The sequence below is a fragment of the Bombyx mori genome, chromosome 19, assembly GCF_030269925.1.
Source record: "Bombyx mori chromosome 19, ASM3026992v2".
Classification (NCBI taxonomy): Eukaryota; Metazoa; Arthropoda; class Insecta; order Lepidoptera; family Bombycidae; genus Bombyx; species Bombyx mori.
Window position 1 is genome coordinate 3,913,631 of NC_085125.1, and position 19,095 is coordinate 3,932,725.

Consider the following 19,095-nt stretch of genomic DNA (forward strand, 5'->3'; position numbering starts at 1 on the left):
ACACCGAAAAATAGCTGGAAGCGTAACCGAAACTTTTAACAACAAACCAAACGAACACTGCTAACGGCCATTGTTTTCTCAAGATTACTGTTAATCATGATAAATTAAAATTAGTAGTTTTGAACATATTTATTCAGTACTTCGATTTTTATTAAAAGCAATTAAGATGATTAAAAATGTTTAATTCCTTTATTCTATCCGTCAACAGATGGCAATAAACATTACTATTTCTATTGGACGATAGATGGCGGTAGTACATCTTCAACCACAGCATTGTGAATACGATTTAATGTTTATAATTTGAGTGCTCGTATGTAAGTACCTAACGGTTGTTCGTATTTAATGTTTATAAAAGTGCAACGTCCGATATCTATATGGCTCACCCAATAAAAACATTTTACAGGATTAAAACGTGACACGCATTCAGAGCGATTAGCTAAAATATATTTAATGAACGTCAATTCAAACAAACAGTTTCAATTGCAGAGTGCGATAACCGTTAATTAAATTAGCGGTTTTTTTTGTATAAGTACATAAGACGCGTTTTAATTTGTCTCGAATCCACGAACGGATTAATATTCATAATGAAACCTGAATTCAAGGCCAAAATAATTCGTTTGGGACGCACAAAAAATTTTTTTATTAATAAACTACAGCTGGGTTTTTATCTTGGGTTTTTTTAAGGTTCTGACTCAATTAAATATTCAATTCTATTCGATATTTCGATACACTATCTTAGTTATTTATGCTGCAAGGCGCTAATGCTTTTCCGACTGAATTATAGCAAAGCTGTTATTTCAATGTTATTGGGTATCTGATCTTATGGTCTCAAGGTGAGTGACAGGTCAGTTCTTCCTAGTCGTTTCCACTCTTGGCAGAGTTGTCGTGGTCATCAGTTCAGGTGGTAGTGCGCTTCACAGGCAATGGGCTTGTGTGTGAAGCGCACTACCACCTCGCCTCAAGGAATGCCTCGCGTACCGCGGTCTTTCTTGCCTTCATTTAAGGTCAATTAATTAGTTAGAGATTTTATTACATAGCTAATGACGTTTCACCCATGCCATGTAGATATTGTGGTGACTCACTTATCCGCCATTACATTACAAACATACCACGACTTGGGCAGCCGCCTTACAATTCCGGCAAAATCGCTGTCGCTTATGATTTTAGGCCAATCATTCACTAATACTTCGGATGCGCATCGGCAATCTTGGAGACTGCGGGCAGTAGGTACATTTGATATATCTGCCGTGCTGTGCGCTATTGTTCACTTACTTTTAAAATGAGTTACTTAAGTGCTAATCTACCTATATAGTACATAAATCCTATCTTATATACAATATACGTTACGTAAACGAAATAACGGTATTATTTATTTCTGTGCTACCAATCCTTCGTGTCAGTACCTAGATAATCTAGCTAGTTACTATACGATAATCCTATTCTCACAGATCGTTTGGAACCTCTGGGTCTGCGGAGGGACTTCGGTTCCCTCTGTATTTTATACCGTATGTTCCATGGGGAGTGCTCTAAGGAATTGTTCGAGATGATACCGGCATCTCGTTTTTACCATCGCACCGCCCGCCACCGGAGTAGAGTTCATCCATACTACTTGGAGCCACTGCGGTCATCCACATTGCGTTTCCAGAGGTCTTTTTTGCCACGTACCATCCGGCTATGGAATGAGCTCCCCTCCACGGTGTTTCCCGAGCGCTATGACATGTCCTTCTTCAAACGAGGCTTGTGGAGAGTATTAAACGGTAGGCAGCGCCTTGGCTCTGCCCCTGGCATTGCTGAAGTCTATGGGCGACGGTAACCACTCACCATCAGGTGGGCCGTATGCTCGTCTGCCTACAAGGGCAATAAAAAAAAAAGTTGCTGCAGCTTCACTACAGTTATTCCTACAGTATCATACATTATAAATAAAAAACGACTTGAGAATTCAATGTAACTTTGAGGACCCATTTCATGGGCTCACCATAAAAAATTGCGTATATTAAATTATTATTTAACAACTGTTAAGTGGTTACGGATCCTCAAGAGACATCACATCATAAAAGCCATCAACCACTTTTGAGTATGTAAGTAGTAGTTGTGTATGTAGTATATGTAGTAGTAAGTAAGTTTTCTGGTTCGATTTTGGGTTCACACGACGTTTTTTCTTCGCCGCGGAAGTCTTACATGAACACGTGTTAAGTGCGTATTTCCTTAGAAAAAAATTGGTAAGTAATCGTCAATGTATTCACAGCTGGCATCCACAATAACGAATAATTAAATTCAAAGAAAATTCTCTAGGTGTTTGGTGCGTGCCACTGCTCTGTTATCTTCTCTGGTCGAATGTCAGAAGTTAAAGATATTTCTAGATGAAACTCGACTCAGAAAAAGAAAAAAAAGTACGAGAAGACGAGACGGCGTTCTCTATAATTTTTTTTCGATTTACAGAAATACTTTTCGTGATATCCTCTTGAAAGTATTAACATCTTGAAAAATTCACAAAATCCATCGTGAATAATAAAACAGCTTGCGGCAAAGTTCACGCTATATGTTCGTCGGTAAGTCGAGATTGAAATTTATTCTTAATGAAGTTCATTTTCGAAAATGCAGCTTTGAAAATTATACGTTGACGCAAAAAAAGGAAGAGGTTTCAAAGTTAACTTTTGTATTTTTGTATATTTACTACCCACACAAATTTTATCCAGAATTCTTCACTGGAAACTTCAGTAGGTACTCTACATTGCGAGTCGCTGTGTTCTTACACGTCATTACGGATCCTCCATTAACGGTGCTTGCTTTTAGGTACTTCAAGCACTGGTCACCGTCCTCGTCGAACCCGCTGCTTGCGAAGAAAGGCTCGACGAGTAAATTAACCCACAGACGCAGCCCACTGAGTTTCTCGCCGGATAAGTGGGTAGCGTTTCCGATCCGGTGGTAGATTCTGCGAAGCACTGCTCTTGCTAGGGCCAGTGTTAGCAACACTCCGGTTTGAGCCCCGTTAGCTCACCTACACGTCAAGGCAAAGCTGAAATAGTCTCTCAAGGTTATCAGCATAGGTAGGAAAAAAAGCCGTGTTCTCGTCGAGTCTTTTTTCGAGTTCGCACAATATGGGCCCGCGGTCCGCCATTTGGTAACCGCTAGTTTACTGTGATCGCGAAAACTGTACTGTATTCGAAATATAGAAACAATAAAGTGAAACACATTAACGTGAAATTAAAGAAATCGTATCAAAAACTGTTTTCGTTCACGCTGTGTGATTTGAGACCGTAACGATAGAAAGTGATTTGTATTTTTAGCCGACTTCAAAAAAGTAGGAAGGAATTTAAATGTTTTTTTTTATGTGCTGCTTCAGAACTTTTTTCTAGATGAACCGTATTAGATGATTCTTGTTTATTTGATATTTTATCAAGATCTGACCAGTAGTAGTTTTTGAGTTGCATATTTAATTGATTTCGATTGCATCTTCGATTTCATTATATTCTCATATAAATTGACGTGCGCCTTTTTTTTTTTTTTTTTTTTTTTTTTTTTTTTTTTTTTTTTTTTTTTTTTTTTTTTTTTTTTTTTATCCTACCTAAGCTGATAGCCCTAGCGGCTATTTCAGCGTAGCCTTAACTTTAGTAGGTGAGCTCACGGGGCTCAAACCTGACGATGTTGCTAACACGAACCCTAGCAAGAGTCGTGCTTCGCAGAATCTACCACCGGATCGGAAACGCGACCCACTGAGAAGATCCGGCGAGAAACTCAGTGGGCTGTGTCTGAGAGTTAATTTACTCGTCGAGCCCTTCGTCGCAAGCGACGGGTTCGACGAGAACGGTGACCGGTGCTTGAAGTACCTAAAAGCACCGTTAGTGGATCAGGAGGATCCGAGATGACGTGTTTAGGGCGACGTCGACTGCTTTCCATTCTGTCCGCAGGATCGGGAATGTAGTTACCGGCGGCCACGATGAGAGGGTTCTCGTGTCGTGCCGCTTTATCGAAGTGGCGCATGGACGCCGACTGCAGATACTTACTGATGGACTCTAAGTCCAGGTCGTCATGGAGGTCGACGTTCCTGACGAACCACGGGGCTCCGACGGCTATCCTGCAAAAACGGGATTGAATAATTTGAAAGGATTTTAAGTGTATGCGGGCCGCGTGAGCGAACACTACACTTGCATAGGTCATGACGGGGCGTATGCAAGTTTTGTAGAGTGTCACCTTATTTCTAAGGGACATTTTACTTCGCCTACATATCATCGGGTAGAGACGTCCTAGGATGAAGGCGGCACGATCGCGTACCGTCTTGATGTGGGGGCGGAATGTCATCCTACTGTCGAGGGTGACGCCTAAATATTTGACCTTCGGGGCCCACGGTATGGGCTGGTCGTACATCGTGATTGGGCGAACGGCGGGGGCGGGGGTGTTGACGCGCCTAGTCGGGAGAGGGATGCTCAGCGTGGTGTTCGGAGGGCGACCCCTTTTGAAGAGCACCGCTGTGCTTTTCGTGGGGTTAATGTCGATGCGCCACTTCCGGAACCACTGTCCCATGGTGGTAGCTGCGGTCTGAAGTCGTCGATGAAGCAACGCCTTCTTCCTACACGAGTAGTAGATGGCGGTGTCATCGGCGAAGAGCGCCAGATGGGTCTCCGGAGACCGGGGTATATCGTTGATATACAAACTGAATAGTAACGGGGAGAGGGCGGAGCCTTGCGGGACTCCGGCTGTGACGTGACGGGGCCGGGAACGCGTTCCCTCGACTCGATATCGGAACGAACGGTTCGACAAGTAGTCTCGTATGATGAGCACGAGTCTGTCTGGCACTCCCATGTTATACAGTTTGTATATCAAACCGTTGTGCCAGACTTTGTCGAACGCCTTCGCTATATCGAAGAAGAGGGCTCCTGTCGGAATGGGTTTCCGCCTGTTCAGCCCTAGTAAGATGTGCTCCGTGAGGCGGTGCACTTGATGGACGCACGAGTGTCTGGCGCGGAATCCAAACTGCTCGTCTATCAGAATTTTGTTCGCGGATACGAAGTCCCAGAGGCGTTTACGAAGGAGCCGTTCGTATAGTTTGCCTATCGCCGGGAGGAGACTGATGGGGCGGTAACTCGCGGTTTCGTTCTTCGGTTTGCCCGGCTTGTGTATGCCGATAACGTCCGCTTCTTTCCACGCCGCGGGAAAGATGCAGTTCGTCATAGCAGCATTTAATATGGTGGCCAACATCGTTATCAGTTGGGCTGGTAACAATTTAAGCGCGCGGTTGCGGATGCCGTCGGAGCCGGGAGCTTTCCGTGGTTGTAGGCTATCGATCGCCTCCTTGACCTCGGAAGTGGTAATGGGGGGTAACGCGTCCGAGGGCGGCAGGGAAGCTCTGCGCTCGACCTCCCTGTCGACGAACTCGGTGTGTTCGGGGTCCGCGTGTTGAGTGCTGGTGGTGCACTGCTCTTGCAGTGCATCGGCCAGCAACTCTGCCTTGTCACCTTTTTTTTTTTTTTTTTTTTAAAAACGCTTTCTTGTTTTATTAAAAACTAGCTGACCCGGTAGACTTCGTAGTGTCTCAATCATTAAATAAAATACCTAAATTTTTGTATAAAATAAACTTAAAACAAACAAAAGGAACCCGTCCGATGGAGGGGACATCAAAGGAAAAACAAAATTGTTATTTTTATTTAATTCCGAGCATATTGATATTTATTAACCTTTTAAACTTTCTCTGGACTTCCACAAATAATTCAAGACCAAAATTAGCCAAATCGGTCCAGTCGTTCTCGAGTTTTAGCGAGACTAACGAACAGCGGTAGGCAGCGGCTTGGCTCTGCCCCTGGCATTGCTGAAGTCCATGGGCGACGGTAACCACTCACCATCAGGTGGGCCGTATGCTCGTCTGCCTACAAAGGCAATAAAAAAAAAAAAAAAAAAAAAAAAAAAAAAAAAAAAAAAAAAAAAAAAAAAAAAAAAAAAAAAAAAAAAAAAAATACAGCAATTAATTTTTATATATATATAGATAAATAAGTAGTACTTAATACTAGGTAATAAATTCGGAAAGTTGTGTTCAATAACTCAAGATATTCCCGTTGCGTTGTTTCCTCGAACCCCGGGGTTCTCTTGATTAATGGCCAGGATGTAACTGCGGAAAACGCTACGAAAAAGGACTTTTGACTTTCGTTCGTGTCTTTGAACTTTGACCATGACCTTGAAATCGAAAGTAGACCTGGCACATTCGGAAACTCCAAAATTTGTTTTACAAACACATTACTAGCTTAAGTTATCAAACCAGCAACTTAAGCGTGAATTAATGTAGCGCATGGGTGTCTATGAGTCTTGAGGTCGTAGTCTCAAATGTATTAAGCTCAGCTGTCTCAAGCCTCAAGCTAGAATGGATATCCCCCTCGCGGTTTATACAGATAGGATTAAGGTTAAGGTTACGCCGAAACAGCCTCTCAAGGCTATCAGCTTAGGTAGGAAAAAAACATCTCATTTAAAAAAGAGTGAACCACAGAATATGACAAGCAGAAAATGGTTCTCATTATACATATAATATATTATATAAAATGATCAATTACACAGTATGTTATTATATCGTAAATCATTACTAAATTAAGAACTATCTCTGAGATATACCTCGATGATATTCCTGATATGTCTAAGTTACTAGCTTATTAATGACGTCACTAACATAGAATACTTAATATGACAGAGGGTATTTTTTTATTTTTGTTTATTACAAAAAAATGTTGTTGATATATAAACAGAAGCGTTAATGAATGCGTCCCAGCTGACGATTAGGAGATACCGCTGTCCATGGACAACAGTCTATGAACATCAATCCTTCTCGGATTCGAACATCATTCACACATTCATCATAATATCATTATCATGCCCAGAAATATTGTGATAAAAAAAAGCACGATGATGTTCGAATCCGAGAAGGATTAGACGGACTATTAACAAGCGACAGATTGATGTTCATAGACTGTTGTCCATGGACAGCGGTAGCTCCTAATCGTCAGTTGGGACGCATGTTCGTCTGTCTTGAACAGCTATATATAATTATATATAGTAGCACTCTTCTAATAACCATGAAACAAGATCTAATCATTAACATGGAAGATTAAAAATAAATCATAGATCTTAATGGTGAGTTGGTTTAAGATATCACCACCCCATATTTTCCTGTGGGTGTCGTAGAATACGTGTGCTGGTATCTTAATTTATTTAAATAAATAAATTAAGATACCAGCACACTGCGATCGTCAACAGGCATTTAATGGTGATATAGCGTATCATCTATACTAATATATAAATCAACAGTGGTTTTTACGGAGTTCCGTTATAACTACTGAACTATGCATCCGATTGACTTGAAACTTGGTATCATGTAGAAAATAGATGTACTTAATGGATAGGCTAATATTTATATGAGTGTGATAAGAATCTTTGTGGAGGTGAGAAATAATAATGTTAATTTTAAATGCCCAGCGAAACGGACGTGCACACCCAATAACTAATAAGATCGCGGGTGGGAAACCGTTATCCTACTTATTTATACTGTCCCACCATTCTAGTTTTAAAGGTTTGATAGCTCTGTCGCAATACAAGTGTCACGGTGGTGGCGACATTCATGTACTTAAATAACATATGGCGCATGCTCGTTCATCATTACAAAACAATAAAAATATAAGTTGCTATTAACCGAAAAACTTACGAACGAAAAAAAAAACATAAGATTTTTGGCTACTTTTAACTTAGTTGCGTGTCTAATTTTAAATGTACTCTATGGCAGCACGTGACTACCATAAACAAAACGCTCGCATAAGTCACGATTCAAAACATTTCTCAAGTCTCGAAGCACAAAGGAATCCCAGAGCTCTCTCGGCTCAGGTATTTCCGACAAAGCCACTTTATTTCCTTCTAAGCAATCATCAAGGATAACGTAGTCATAGTCCAAAACGCTGAATTTAATTTAAGCATTAAACTTAAGCCGTCGTGGCCTAAAGGATAAGACGTCCGGTGGATTCGTGTTGAGTGATGCAACGGTTTTCAAATCCCGCAGGTGGGTACCAATTTTTCTAATGAAACACGTTCACTGTTTACTGTTGACTTCCACGGTGAAGAAACAACATCGTGTAATAAAAATCAAAACCCGCAAAATTATAATATGCGTAATTGCGTAACCGGGTGGGGCAGCCGTTTTAACTATACTGAGACCTTAGAACTTATATCTCAAGGTGGGTGGCGCATTTACGTTCTAGATGTCTATGAGCTCCGGTAACCACTTAACAACTAGGTGGGATGTGAGCTCGTCCACCCATTTAAGCAATAAAAAATATATATTTGGATTAACTTCGTTTAATTCGTGAGAAGAGACCTTAGAACTTATGTAATTTTGGGCTGAAAACAATCAGCAGCTCGAAAACACGAAGACATGCGACCGTCGCGACATTCCGATTTCCGTTGAAGCCCCTGTAACAAATCCCCCAAGTAAGATATCAATCATTCTAGTGAAACATTTAGAACATGCCCACGAAACACTTCTCCGATGATGGAATAGCATCGTTTAATACAAATCAAACCCGCAACAGTTATAATTTGTGAAATCACTATCCTGTCAATGACCAACCACCGTGTCCATTTCTGAAGCAAAGCATTACGTAGTGAAAGGTGCGATATCGGCTTCAATATACACTTGTGACTTAAACTTCCTGATGGTAGGTAGTGGCACTGACGTTGCGATGTCAATGGGAATTGGTAGCTACTTAACACCACGTGGGCCGTGAGTTCTTAAAGCAATGACTGGATAAAAAAAACAATACTGACTCTTCCAACACTAGCCATTTTTTGACATAGGGAACGGACATTTCAGTGGACGATTGACCAAGAAATTGCTTTGTGAACTTCACACTTCTACCCCGCAGCTTTGTCAGAGGATCAAATAAAAAACCCGTTCCCAAAATTAGTAAAAACCCTGAGATTCCAACTAAAAACAAGTCTTTATTATTCAATGTTAATGTAGGGCTATTTAAAATCGATTATTTATTGTACGAAATAAATAATAAAACATTTAACTTCCTCATTTTTATCCAATCTTAATTGGATTCCATTGGGCAAGTTATTTTACTAACGACCGCCCAATGACGATGTCTAATCGAGAATTTATAGTCATTTAAGTCTTTAACACTCAATAGTTGGGCTTCTAGTAAATCCACGTGTTTTATTTTATTGATATGGTGCTATTTTATTGTTATGGTGACTGTTCTTTTAAAAATTTCGTAACGTCACTAATTCTATTCTATTCTATCAGTTCACAGACGACCTGGACACTGTTTGACATGGGCCTCCTCCCAACCTGGCCACAAAAATCGGTCCTGCGCTATCTGCATCTCAACCTCAATAGGTTTGCGGTCTATCTTGTGGGAGGCCTACCCACGCACGTCGAACAAATCGTCAAACGCTGTTAAATTAGTTTTAGTTATACAATTTGTAGACGGTAGCTATCATAAAACAAAAGATTGAAGAGTATTCGACAGATGCATGAATCTTGCTAACGACATTTTCTTACTAAGATATCTAGTTCCGAATTTGGACATTTCGACTTCTGGTCTATAAAGCAAGCTCACTCGCTAGATGGGAGATCGTTTCTATGTCGTTTACCTCAAACTTTAACAAACCTACACTGTGAGCGTTTTTTTTTTTTAAACGATTTGCCCACAAAAAATGTCATCGGTTAGGATTTGCTGGAAGAAATGGTGTACTCCACTTTTTGTGTAAGCGACTTAGGGCATTAAAACGTAAAATCTGTTACCTAGCTCGATACGTGAGGTCGAAAACTCAATTGTTTGGATAAAGCCTTCCGTACCCTTCAACCCGGAACGCCATATCAACGGCCTAAGCTGCCTTATACCGCCGCATAGGAAAATACCAAATAGGAAACAATTTATTCCGACTGACCTAAATCCAAACTCTCTCACTAACGACTTAAAAATAAACAGTATGAAACCGTAGAAGTGTCTCAATCGATATGCGACGGTGTCTTTTCTAAAAATCCTGTGTCCTTACTGATTAACTAAGATATTTTTAGACAACAAAAGCGATAAACCGACACTAGATTTGCGTCATTGGCAGGACGACGGTACAAGCTCATGAGGGCCCAAAACTGTCCAGTCGCTTAATAAAAAAGATTACATATGCCCAACACTTTAATTAAGCTTTATCGTAAATTGTACTGCACACATTCGTGATAAGATAGTCAGTACCAGACATTTTTGTTTAGTTCAAGTATCAACAAAGCTCTATTGCAACAACGCTTATATTGGCACAGCGATAATGCACACATTCATACAATGCTGTAGTGCTGTGTATACATACACGTAATTGTATACACACAGCACTACAGCATTTGATTTTTGTAACATTATCCGTTTAAGCAGATTTAAAAAAAAAATTAAAGGTTCTGAGTGGCAAAGGTGCGTTTTATTTGGTATTAGCGTCAACAGTTCGATGTTTTTAATTGAACTTCAATTAAATTTACTCCATTGAAATAGCTGAAAGATTTCTTTTGTTATGATATATTTTCTAAATTTTCAACTTTAAATAGGTCTCCTGTAAAAAATGTTGCTTAAATCAAATACCCTTTCACCTCTTGATATAAATATTGAAATGAGCATTCTCTGAGTATTATGCCGGTTCTTTTAAGTGGTAATATTGAGTATATTTATTTCAAAAATTTATTGCAACATCATATAATTCATATAAATATCCTAACTTTTAGTTATGATACAAACAAGAACATTTTAGAAGTCAAGTTTATAGGCCTTTGAGTTGGTCACCGAAAATTTACCGATTATACAATTAGCATATTGGTTAATAACTAATTAAAATTAACTATTAACTAAATTAAATAAAAATTCCTAAAAAAATTTAACTTATCTAAAATTATATTGAATTCTGAATTTGAAGCAAAATCATTGACTATCTGAAAGTAAATGTCTGTTTCAATAAAATCCATTTCTAGTTTCGTTAATATCAATAAGCCTAGCAATAATTCTTTTACACATTTCGATGCTGTTTCATCATTGGAATTGTTTTCTTGTAAGTTCTGTTTGCAAACTTTAGATTAACAACAACATTAAAGCTCGAATATGGGTACAACAAATCAAAAAAAAGTTGTTATGCGACACAGAGAAAATAATCTCTCCGATTACTAGTGGTAGGACGTTATGTGAGTCCGCATGGGTAGGTACCATGACCCTGCCTATTTTTGCCTATGCGTTTTGGTTTGAAGGGTGGGACAGCCGTTGTAACTATACTTGAGACCTTAGAACTTATATCTCAAGGTGGGTGGCGCATTAACGTTGTAGATGTCTATGGGCTCCAGTAACCACTTAACACCGGGTGGGCTGTGAGCTCGTCCACCCAATTAAGCAATAAAAAAAAATTGTTTACCTATTCACATATAGATTATTAATTTACAATAAAATAATTGCGTACACATTAAAAGTAATGTCTAATAATGAATTAATTCGAAACGTGACTCGAATTATTTTTTAGTTATGTAACAATATGTTCGTTCACGCATCGGTCGGACTTTGCGTATTTAGTTTGGTTGTTAGTGTTTTTAGATTACTTAAAATAATGCTACTAAATACTAATAGTAATTTTTTATTGCTCTTAATCGAAAGAGCGAGGTCCACCCAGATTGCATAGACATAAAGTTTTTTTTTTCTACCCATTCGCTGGTAGTCTAAGGGGCTATTCCAGCTATGCTTGTCCGGGTAGGTGAGCTGACGGGCTCAACCTGAGAAAATTTACTAACACTAGCCCTAGCTGATCTTAGCATCATTATTAGCATCTGGACATGAGACTGAGCCACGCACTTCACTGTGCCACTGACCGACATAAGTGGCTAGAAATTACAAAAAAAGGTCACAGGCGGGCGCATCACGATGCTCAGCAATCAGCGATCGACTGAAGGAAGAGGAGGCTAGCTAGAGCAGTGCTTCGCAGAATCTACTACCGGACCGGAATCACGACCCACAGAAGATCCGGCGAGAAACTCAGCGGGTTATAGTGAACATCGTTCCTACCCTGCTTATCTGTCGTTTCACGTCAACAATGGGCAGGACAATTGTATTCCAGTAAAAGCCCACTTGACTCAACGCTAATAATAAATAGCCTAATAAGTATTTTCGTCTCTCGCGATTATTAGACATGATTAAAATTACTTTAACGGCTTAATCTCACTTGGACGTCCATAACTACGAAAATTGTAAAATATTCGAAACCTTAGATAGAATGTACATATAATGTAAAATGAATAATGCAAGATTAAATCGTAAAAGTAATTGTAATTACTCGTATAACCTAAATAATTAGTTACCTATGTTGCTATTAATTGAATTAATAACGTTAATAGCATTAAATTAATAGTATATTAAATATTATAGACTACAATAAACTAAGAAGACAAATGAAAAATGCACAAACACGTTCTTGGCTTAGCGTTATCACGCGTGCCCTGTTGTCACCGGCTTGAGGATTGGGCACGTACCAATATAGATATTAACAATGTTTTTAGCTCGACTACAACGGTCGCAAACTGCTTACTGGCAACTGACATGGAAATGAACAGACTCTTTATGACGATGCACTAATTAACGCAATTCACGAATGTACATACTGTATGAAATTCAGAAAAACAATATATCTATGATATCAAGGGTAGCCAATCGTTCAGACATCTACTGGTAGGTGAGCCCGGCATCAACCCCGCCTATCTCTGCTGTGAAGCTGTAATGAATTTCGGCTTGAAGGGTGGGTACAGCCCTTGTGAGAACTTAGAACTCATGTCTCAAGCTTGGTCGCGGCATTTACGTTGTTAATGACCATGGGCTCCGGCAACCACTGAACTCGTCCACTCGTCTATAACAATAAACATTTCTTGCTGTATATGGGCAGACTGACTTTCGGCTCATCTGCTGTTAAATGGTTACGTTAGTCCATGGACATAACAAAATAAATACCACCCACCATCATGCTATATCCACACACTTCACTACACAAGGTCGTATGCTAGTCTATCTTTGAAGGCGATAACAAAAAGTAAGTTTATTGAAAACGAAATACACTACTAATTTAAACCAGTAAGGCTTATTCTGCAAATGACAATAAAAAATCGTGAAATTGGTTCTTGAAGACGTTTTTCCTGATAAAAAAATGCATCTTCTTCACGATTTTAACCTGTTTATATTCGAATTATTTGGAGGACCTTCCAAACTTAACCACGGAAAATACGTAACCTAGTTTTAATGCAACATAAAACTTAACCTCACTTAAGAGCGAAATAAATAAAACTAATCATTAAATTCCCGCATACCAAAAAACATGTAGTGTGACCTCATCTTGAGGACGTTAGACCTGATTAATTAATTATGATTGGGCTGAAAATAAAATTCTTGAGTCTCGATTTTTTATTTTTATTTGGCCCGTCGTGGTAATTCCGGGATAACAGTACATTTGAAGGAGTTCAAGGAACGAACAAAATTATCTCCCATTAAATCATAGCATTTCGCCGACAAACATACACATCCTTATTTAAAGTACACCATAGATCTTAAATGTAGTATCCGGTATAAAGACCAAAATATAGGCGAACCAAAGCGAATAAAGTTATTATAATATACTAGCTGACCCGGCAAACATTGTTTTGCCTTAAATAAGATTTCTAGGGAATTTCTAGTGTAGAAAAAAAAACTAACTTATTGTAAGTGTGTAAGGATGTGGTAAATGAGTGAAAGAGGTATGTAGTGCTGTGAACGATGAGGGAATATATAATAAAAATAACAAAACCTCATTCAACCACATAATACCTCATTATAACAAAAAAAAAAGTCCAAATAAAAAAAATATGTTAGGGGTATGAAAAATAGATAGTAGCCGATTCTCAGGCTTACTGAATATGCATAAAAAATTTCATGAGAATCGGTCAAGCGGTTTCGGAGGAGTATGGGAACGAACATTGTGACACGATAATTTTATATATTAGATAATTAACGCCATTGATGGAGAGTTTATTAAGTTATTAATTATGTAGATGAGAAGTATTAATTAAAAATGCCAATGGTACACGGTACACTTTGTTTTTTTACACGGTACGATACTAGGTATATGTGTTTTATACTCAGCTCAAATAAGGCAAATTTTAATTTAGTTCTTTGGCACAAACCATCTTCGTACCAATTTGCATTGAAATTGGTGCCCCTTTTTGGCGTTTTAGAATAACAAACAACCAAAGTTTCAGATTTACAATATCAGTAAAGATAATATTATAGTATTAAGCGTATTAGGTATTATTAGGTATTAGATTTAGTATTAAGCGTATTAGGTATTATTAGGTATTAGGTTTATTATTAATAAATGTACACTAAAGACGAAGGAACTTCGATTAATTGCGGTATTCATAATTAGTAAAAATTCACTCGCTGTCCTTTGATCGCTGGAAGAAATAAGTTCGCGAGATTTTGTTGACAATGAGAACTTTACAAATTATGTTCCAGAAAATTAAACGTAGTACAACGGGTGTAATAAAACGTTTGTGACCATGTTGTAAATAAGTAGATTTCGGTGTTGCCAGCACATAAAACCCAGACAGTCGCTAGTACACTGTGCCATCTGTACAAATTTTATAATTTCCACTCCATTTTATCTAGGCTACACGTGACACAACAAAGGCTTCTCATAAGAATTTCATGAATGTTAGCACTGAACATACCATCATTGTTACTCTTTTGAAGAAATCGTTTTCTACTTACCTTACCTTTTTTTTGCTTTGAATCATTCGTAATTAATAAGCAGAACGTTGAGGTTAACAAAAACTACTTTACACCACAACTAACTATAGTAAATTGACAATGTTTCTTAATTAATCATTTTGCACCAATTAACATTGATAATTATCTAAAACCTATTATAAATACATCACAATTATTAGTACACGCTTTCATTAATTAACTAATAATTAAGTACTCTGACGTTTTGATTCGATGCATTCCGCTTTTTTCTCTTACCGTTGGTAGCCTAAGGGGCTATGCAGACTGGTAGGCTCACGGGGCTCAACCTGAGATAACTTACTAATACTAACCCTAGCAAGAGCAGTGCTTTACTAAATTTACTAGCAGATCGAAATTGCGACTCACTTTTTTTTTATTTCTTAGGCGGGTGGATAAGCCCATAGACAAATACGACGTAAATACCGCCACCTACCTCGAGACGTAAGTTCTAAGTTCTCAGTTTTAACAGTACAACGGCTGCCCTGCCTTTCAAACCGAAACGTATTACTGCTTCACGGTAGAAATAGGCAGGGTGGTGATACCTACCCGTGCGGACTCAAGATGTCTTACCACCGGCAAGAGGCTGCGAAGATCCGGCGAGAAACTCGGTGAGTTGTATCTTTGGGTTAGACGGTCTGGGTCTGGACTGGGTCTTGGAGAGCCTAAAAGCACTAAGAAACGATCAGGAGGATCCGATATGAGGTGCTTAGAACGACGGGGACTTTACGTGGCTCCGTTGTCTGAGTCGATTATTTAATTAAGAATACAGTAAAATCTATGCAATATGAATTTATTATTATTATGAATATATTCAAAATGACCTAAAGTTTTACATACTTTTAGTTGAATAAAAGAAACGAATATTAATGTAGTGTTTTCTAAACGATACATAAAATAAAACTGTAGAATCCGAAGAGTCTATAGATAGAAGAAGTAGTTAAGAGAAAAATAAGTAGACCGGAGGTCACTAAAGATCAATAATAGATCATAAAACAGCGATGTTTTTTGTCTGTTTGGTTACCCGTCTTCTGTAACAATTCGCTGAACGCGGGTGTTAATATAATCGTCTTTTAAATATTTCTTTAATTTATTCTCTACTGTTGCATATTTAGTTACATAACAAAGTTGCATAACAAATAATCTTATTGATACGAAAGCCAATGTGTCAATTTGCTACGTTTTCACTTCCAAAACATTGAACAGATTTTTACGGAACTCAGAAGGTTATTTGAAGCATGGTAACAAATGTAGGCTATATTTGATAATAATAAATATAGTCCACGCTAGCGAAGCTTCGAACAAGCCCGTTCGCCGTCCTTGCCGAACCCGTCGCTTGCGACGAAAGACTCGTCAAGTAAATTAACCCATAGGCACAACCCACTGAGTTTCTCGCCGGATCTCAGTGGGTCGCGTTTCCGATCCGGTGGTAGATTCTGCGAAGCACTGCTCTTGCTAGGGTCAGTGTAAGCAACACTACCGGTTTGCTCCCCGTGAGGTCACCTACTAGCTCGGTGAATCTAGAATAACCCCACGAGGTTACTAGAATAGGTAGGAAAAAAAATCGAGCATACAGCTAATCAGAAATGCGTGCAATTCTGCAATACGATGATGATACATTATTATGATCGGTATCACCTACCTATAATTAATCGAATGGAGTCAACAGTATAATCATACATTGAATCATACGGTATAAACATTTGCTGTATCTTTGTAAATCTACTTCAAGTCACTTATAATTCGTATTAAAATATGCTCATAGCACTTAGAATATCAATCGCAAGTATTTGTTTTAGAATGCATGTGGGAATCAAATTCGTTTTTTCCGACATTGTGTGAGTTTTGTATTTTTTATAACTTAGATGAGGGATCGTATTTGAGGCCCATCTGGCTTTGAGTGGTAACACAAGTGGATTCTGCCACCCGCATTGAGACTTCAGTGTGCTTAGTGAGAGTTTTTTAACTTCTCGATCACGTGAAATTAAGTCAAACCTACATTTGAACGTAGGAGGGACGCTGTTCCAACTCCATACAAATTTTGCATTGCGTTGGAAATAGATAGGAGGTGGTATTTACCTGAGCGATCGTACAATACGCCCCACCACCACTAAGCACAAGGTTTTTATATGCAGCTTTTAGCAAATTCCACCCCTTCTGGCTGAGCCTTCGTTCACCCACCTGTCCTGGTGAAACTGGAAAGGACTCCGGGTGACCAGTAATCCTTAATTAAAAAAAAGGCTTTTGCTAAAAAGACTTGCAAAGACCCGTGCTACCCGATCTGAGGGGGTCGAGGCCACGCGGCACGCTGCCAAGGAATAATATCTTCAACATAAAAAAGAGCAACCGGTTGGCGATGTATCACGTTCTGATCCGACCGGCTAGTTCTGGTCGAGCGGGGTATTCCGGGATACCAACGGCACCGTCTGTCGGCCCGACGGTCTGCCGTACTGAGACGGCTGATGTTTAAGAACCTTCGACTCGCCTCAGAGGCTCCGTTCGGAGGTCCTGAAAACATCCTTGGGCCCGGGATTTCGCAGTCGCGGACCAGTCCCACATACCCCGAACGCCCCCTAGGCGTGGGGAACTCGTAGAAGGTTCGGCCCATGGCCCGATTTTAATGTAATTGAATCAAATAGTAGAATATATTTTAGACAAACATCTCTCTCTACACTTCTGGTCAACGTCTAACAATCGTAAATGATTTTTAATGCCCACACTTAAGGAAACTTGGATTTTCTGTTTATTCTTACTTTGGACACTTTTAAAATCTATGTGTCAGCGTCAATTGGCTTACTTAGTTTTTGTTTGTCATTCGTCGAACAGGAAATCCCGTGGGAATTTTAAGTATTGCTCACATTTGAGATACTTTTTTTTATTAATTTGTTTCTCCGTTTGAAATTTTATAACAACTAAATATTTTGTTTATATTTTGGACTGCCAATCAAACTACAATAATTCTTATTGCAATTTTTGTTTATACCAGTAGTAGATGACAGCCTTGCAGACGACCTCAAATGAAATAGGTACTGCTATATAGACATCTACATTTCAAAGGTCAAAACCAGTCCATTGCTGCGATTAAGATCATATATACCAGTAATCTAATTTGATGAATAATATTTATTTATCATATCCCCCAGCTCCACTATTCCAGTTTACACTATAATTTGCGTTACTAACATAATTCTGCATACATATTATGATCAAAGGACTAAGCTGGTCTGAAGTTGGTAGGTAATCTTTTCGACCATGACCTTGACAAAGAAATGTAAACCAATGCCCTAACTACTTTTGCATGTTTACATTCAACGTTTGTTTACATTCGAAATTAACACACCACAGCATGGTCGCCCTACTTAAAAACGTTTCGCAAAAACAGCCTAATCGATTCGAGTTTTTATACGATTTAAGAACTCACGGCTACATCCAAAGTGCTCGTTGATGACATATCAATAGTGAATATTCCTTCGCCGCTCGGAGCCGGTTCAACTTTGGCACGTTTGGGCATTCTGAAACACCCGACCACTTTCAACGTGCGCACCATTTTACACTCGCACAAACGCTACACACACATACACTCACACACACACAAAAATAATCGTTTTTAATGAACTTTTATTACAAATATTACAATCCACTAATCGTTTTGCGATTTATTGATGTTGAATTGGTTTTAAACGTATTTTGAGACGTGCGCGCGCGCTCAGGTGACGCGAACGAATGAGCAGCCAGGCTTTTATTTAACAATTGGTCATTCGAGCGTGGAGTTGACTCAGACACAGGTAGTTTTACTATTGTTCGAAGCTTTACTATTCCCATAGACTACCTTCGCGCGGTAACTGTTATTAGTTATGGTTTCTGCAAAGTATGCCTTTTTTTTTTCTACGACGCAGGAGAGCGCCAAGTAAAGGACGGTTCCGAGAATTTCGATGGTTTTAAGAGCGTTATTAAAAAATGATACGCTGTGATAAAACTTTGCTATAAAATACTGGAATTTCAAGGCCTCAAAGATGTTATTTGTATGAAGTTTTGCCTCTATGATGAGACGCTCTACTAACCGAGTCTTAGAGAAGGTGTTTTAATACTATAGGCCGGTGGACGGTTGTTATCCAGATATTGTCATTGTCTATGGCCGACGTGTGCTGTTCACAGTCAAGTGATTCTGAAGGTGCTACTTTTAGTAATAACCAAAAATACTTACCTCACGCTGACAGATTGACAGATGGCTCATAAACCCACGCTATAACATGATCAACGGGCTAACAACAGCTTGCACACGCGAACACAGAACAGTTAC

General features: G+C 39.0%; 1 protein-coding gene across 2 annotated transcripts in view; it reads right to left on the minus strand.

The window, feature by feature from the left end:
• The window catches only part of LOC101736826 (phospholipid phosphatase 2), a 121,655-nt gene that overhangs the window by 97,384 nt on the left and 5,176 nt on the right, over nt 1-19,095 (minus strand). The window contains exon 2 of one of the 2 annotated variants that reach the window (XM_062673925.1): nt 18,217-18,307. In XM_062673925.1, the coding sequence (XP_062529909.1) occupies nt 18,217-18,306 (90 nt within the window). In that variant the 5' untranslated portion in view covers nt 18,307. Of the gene's footprint in view, nt 1-18,216; nt 18,537-19,095 lie in introns of those variants that run through there. The other variant, XM_012696568.4, reaches the window with a different exon arrangement.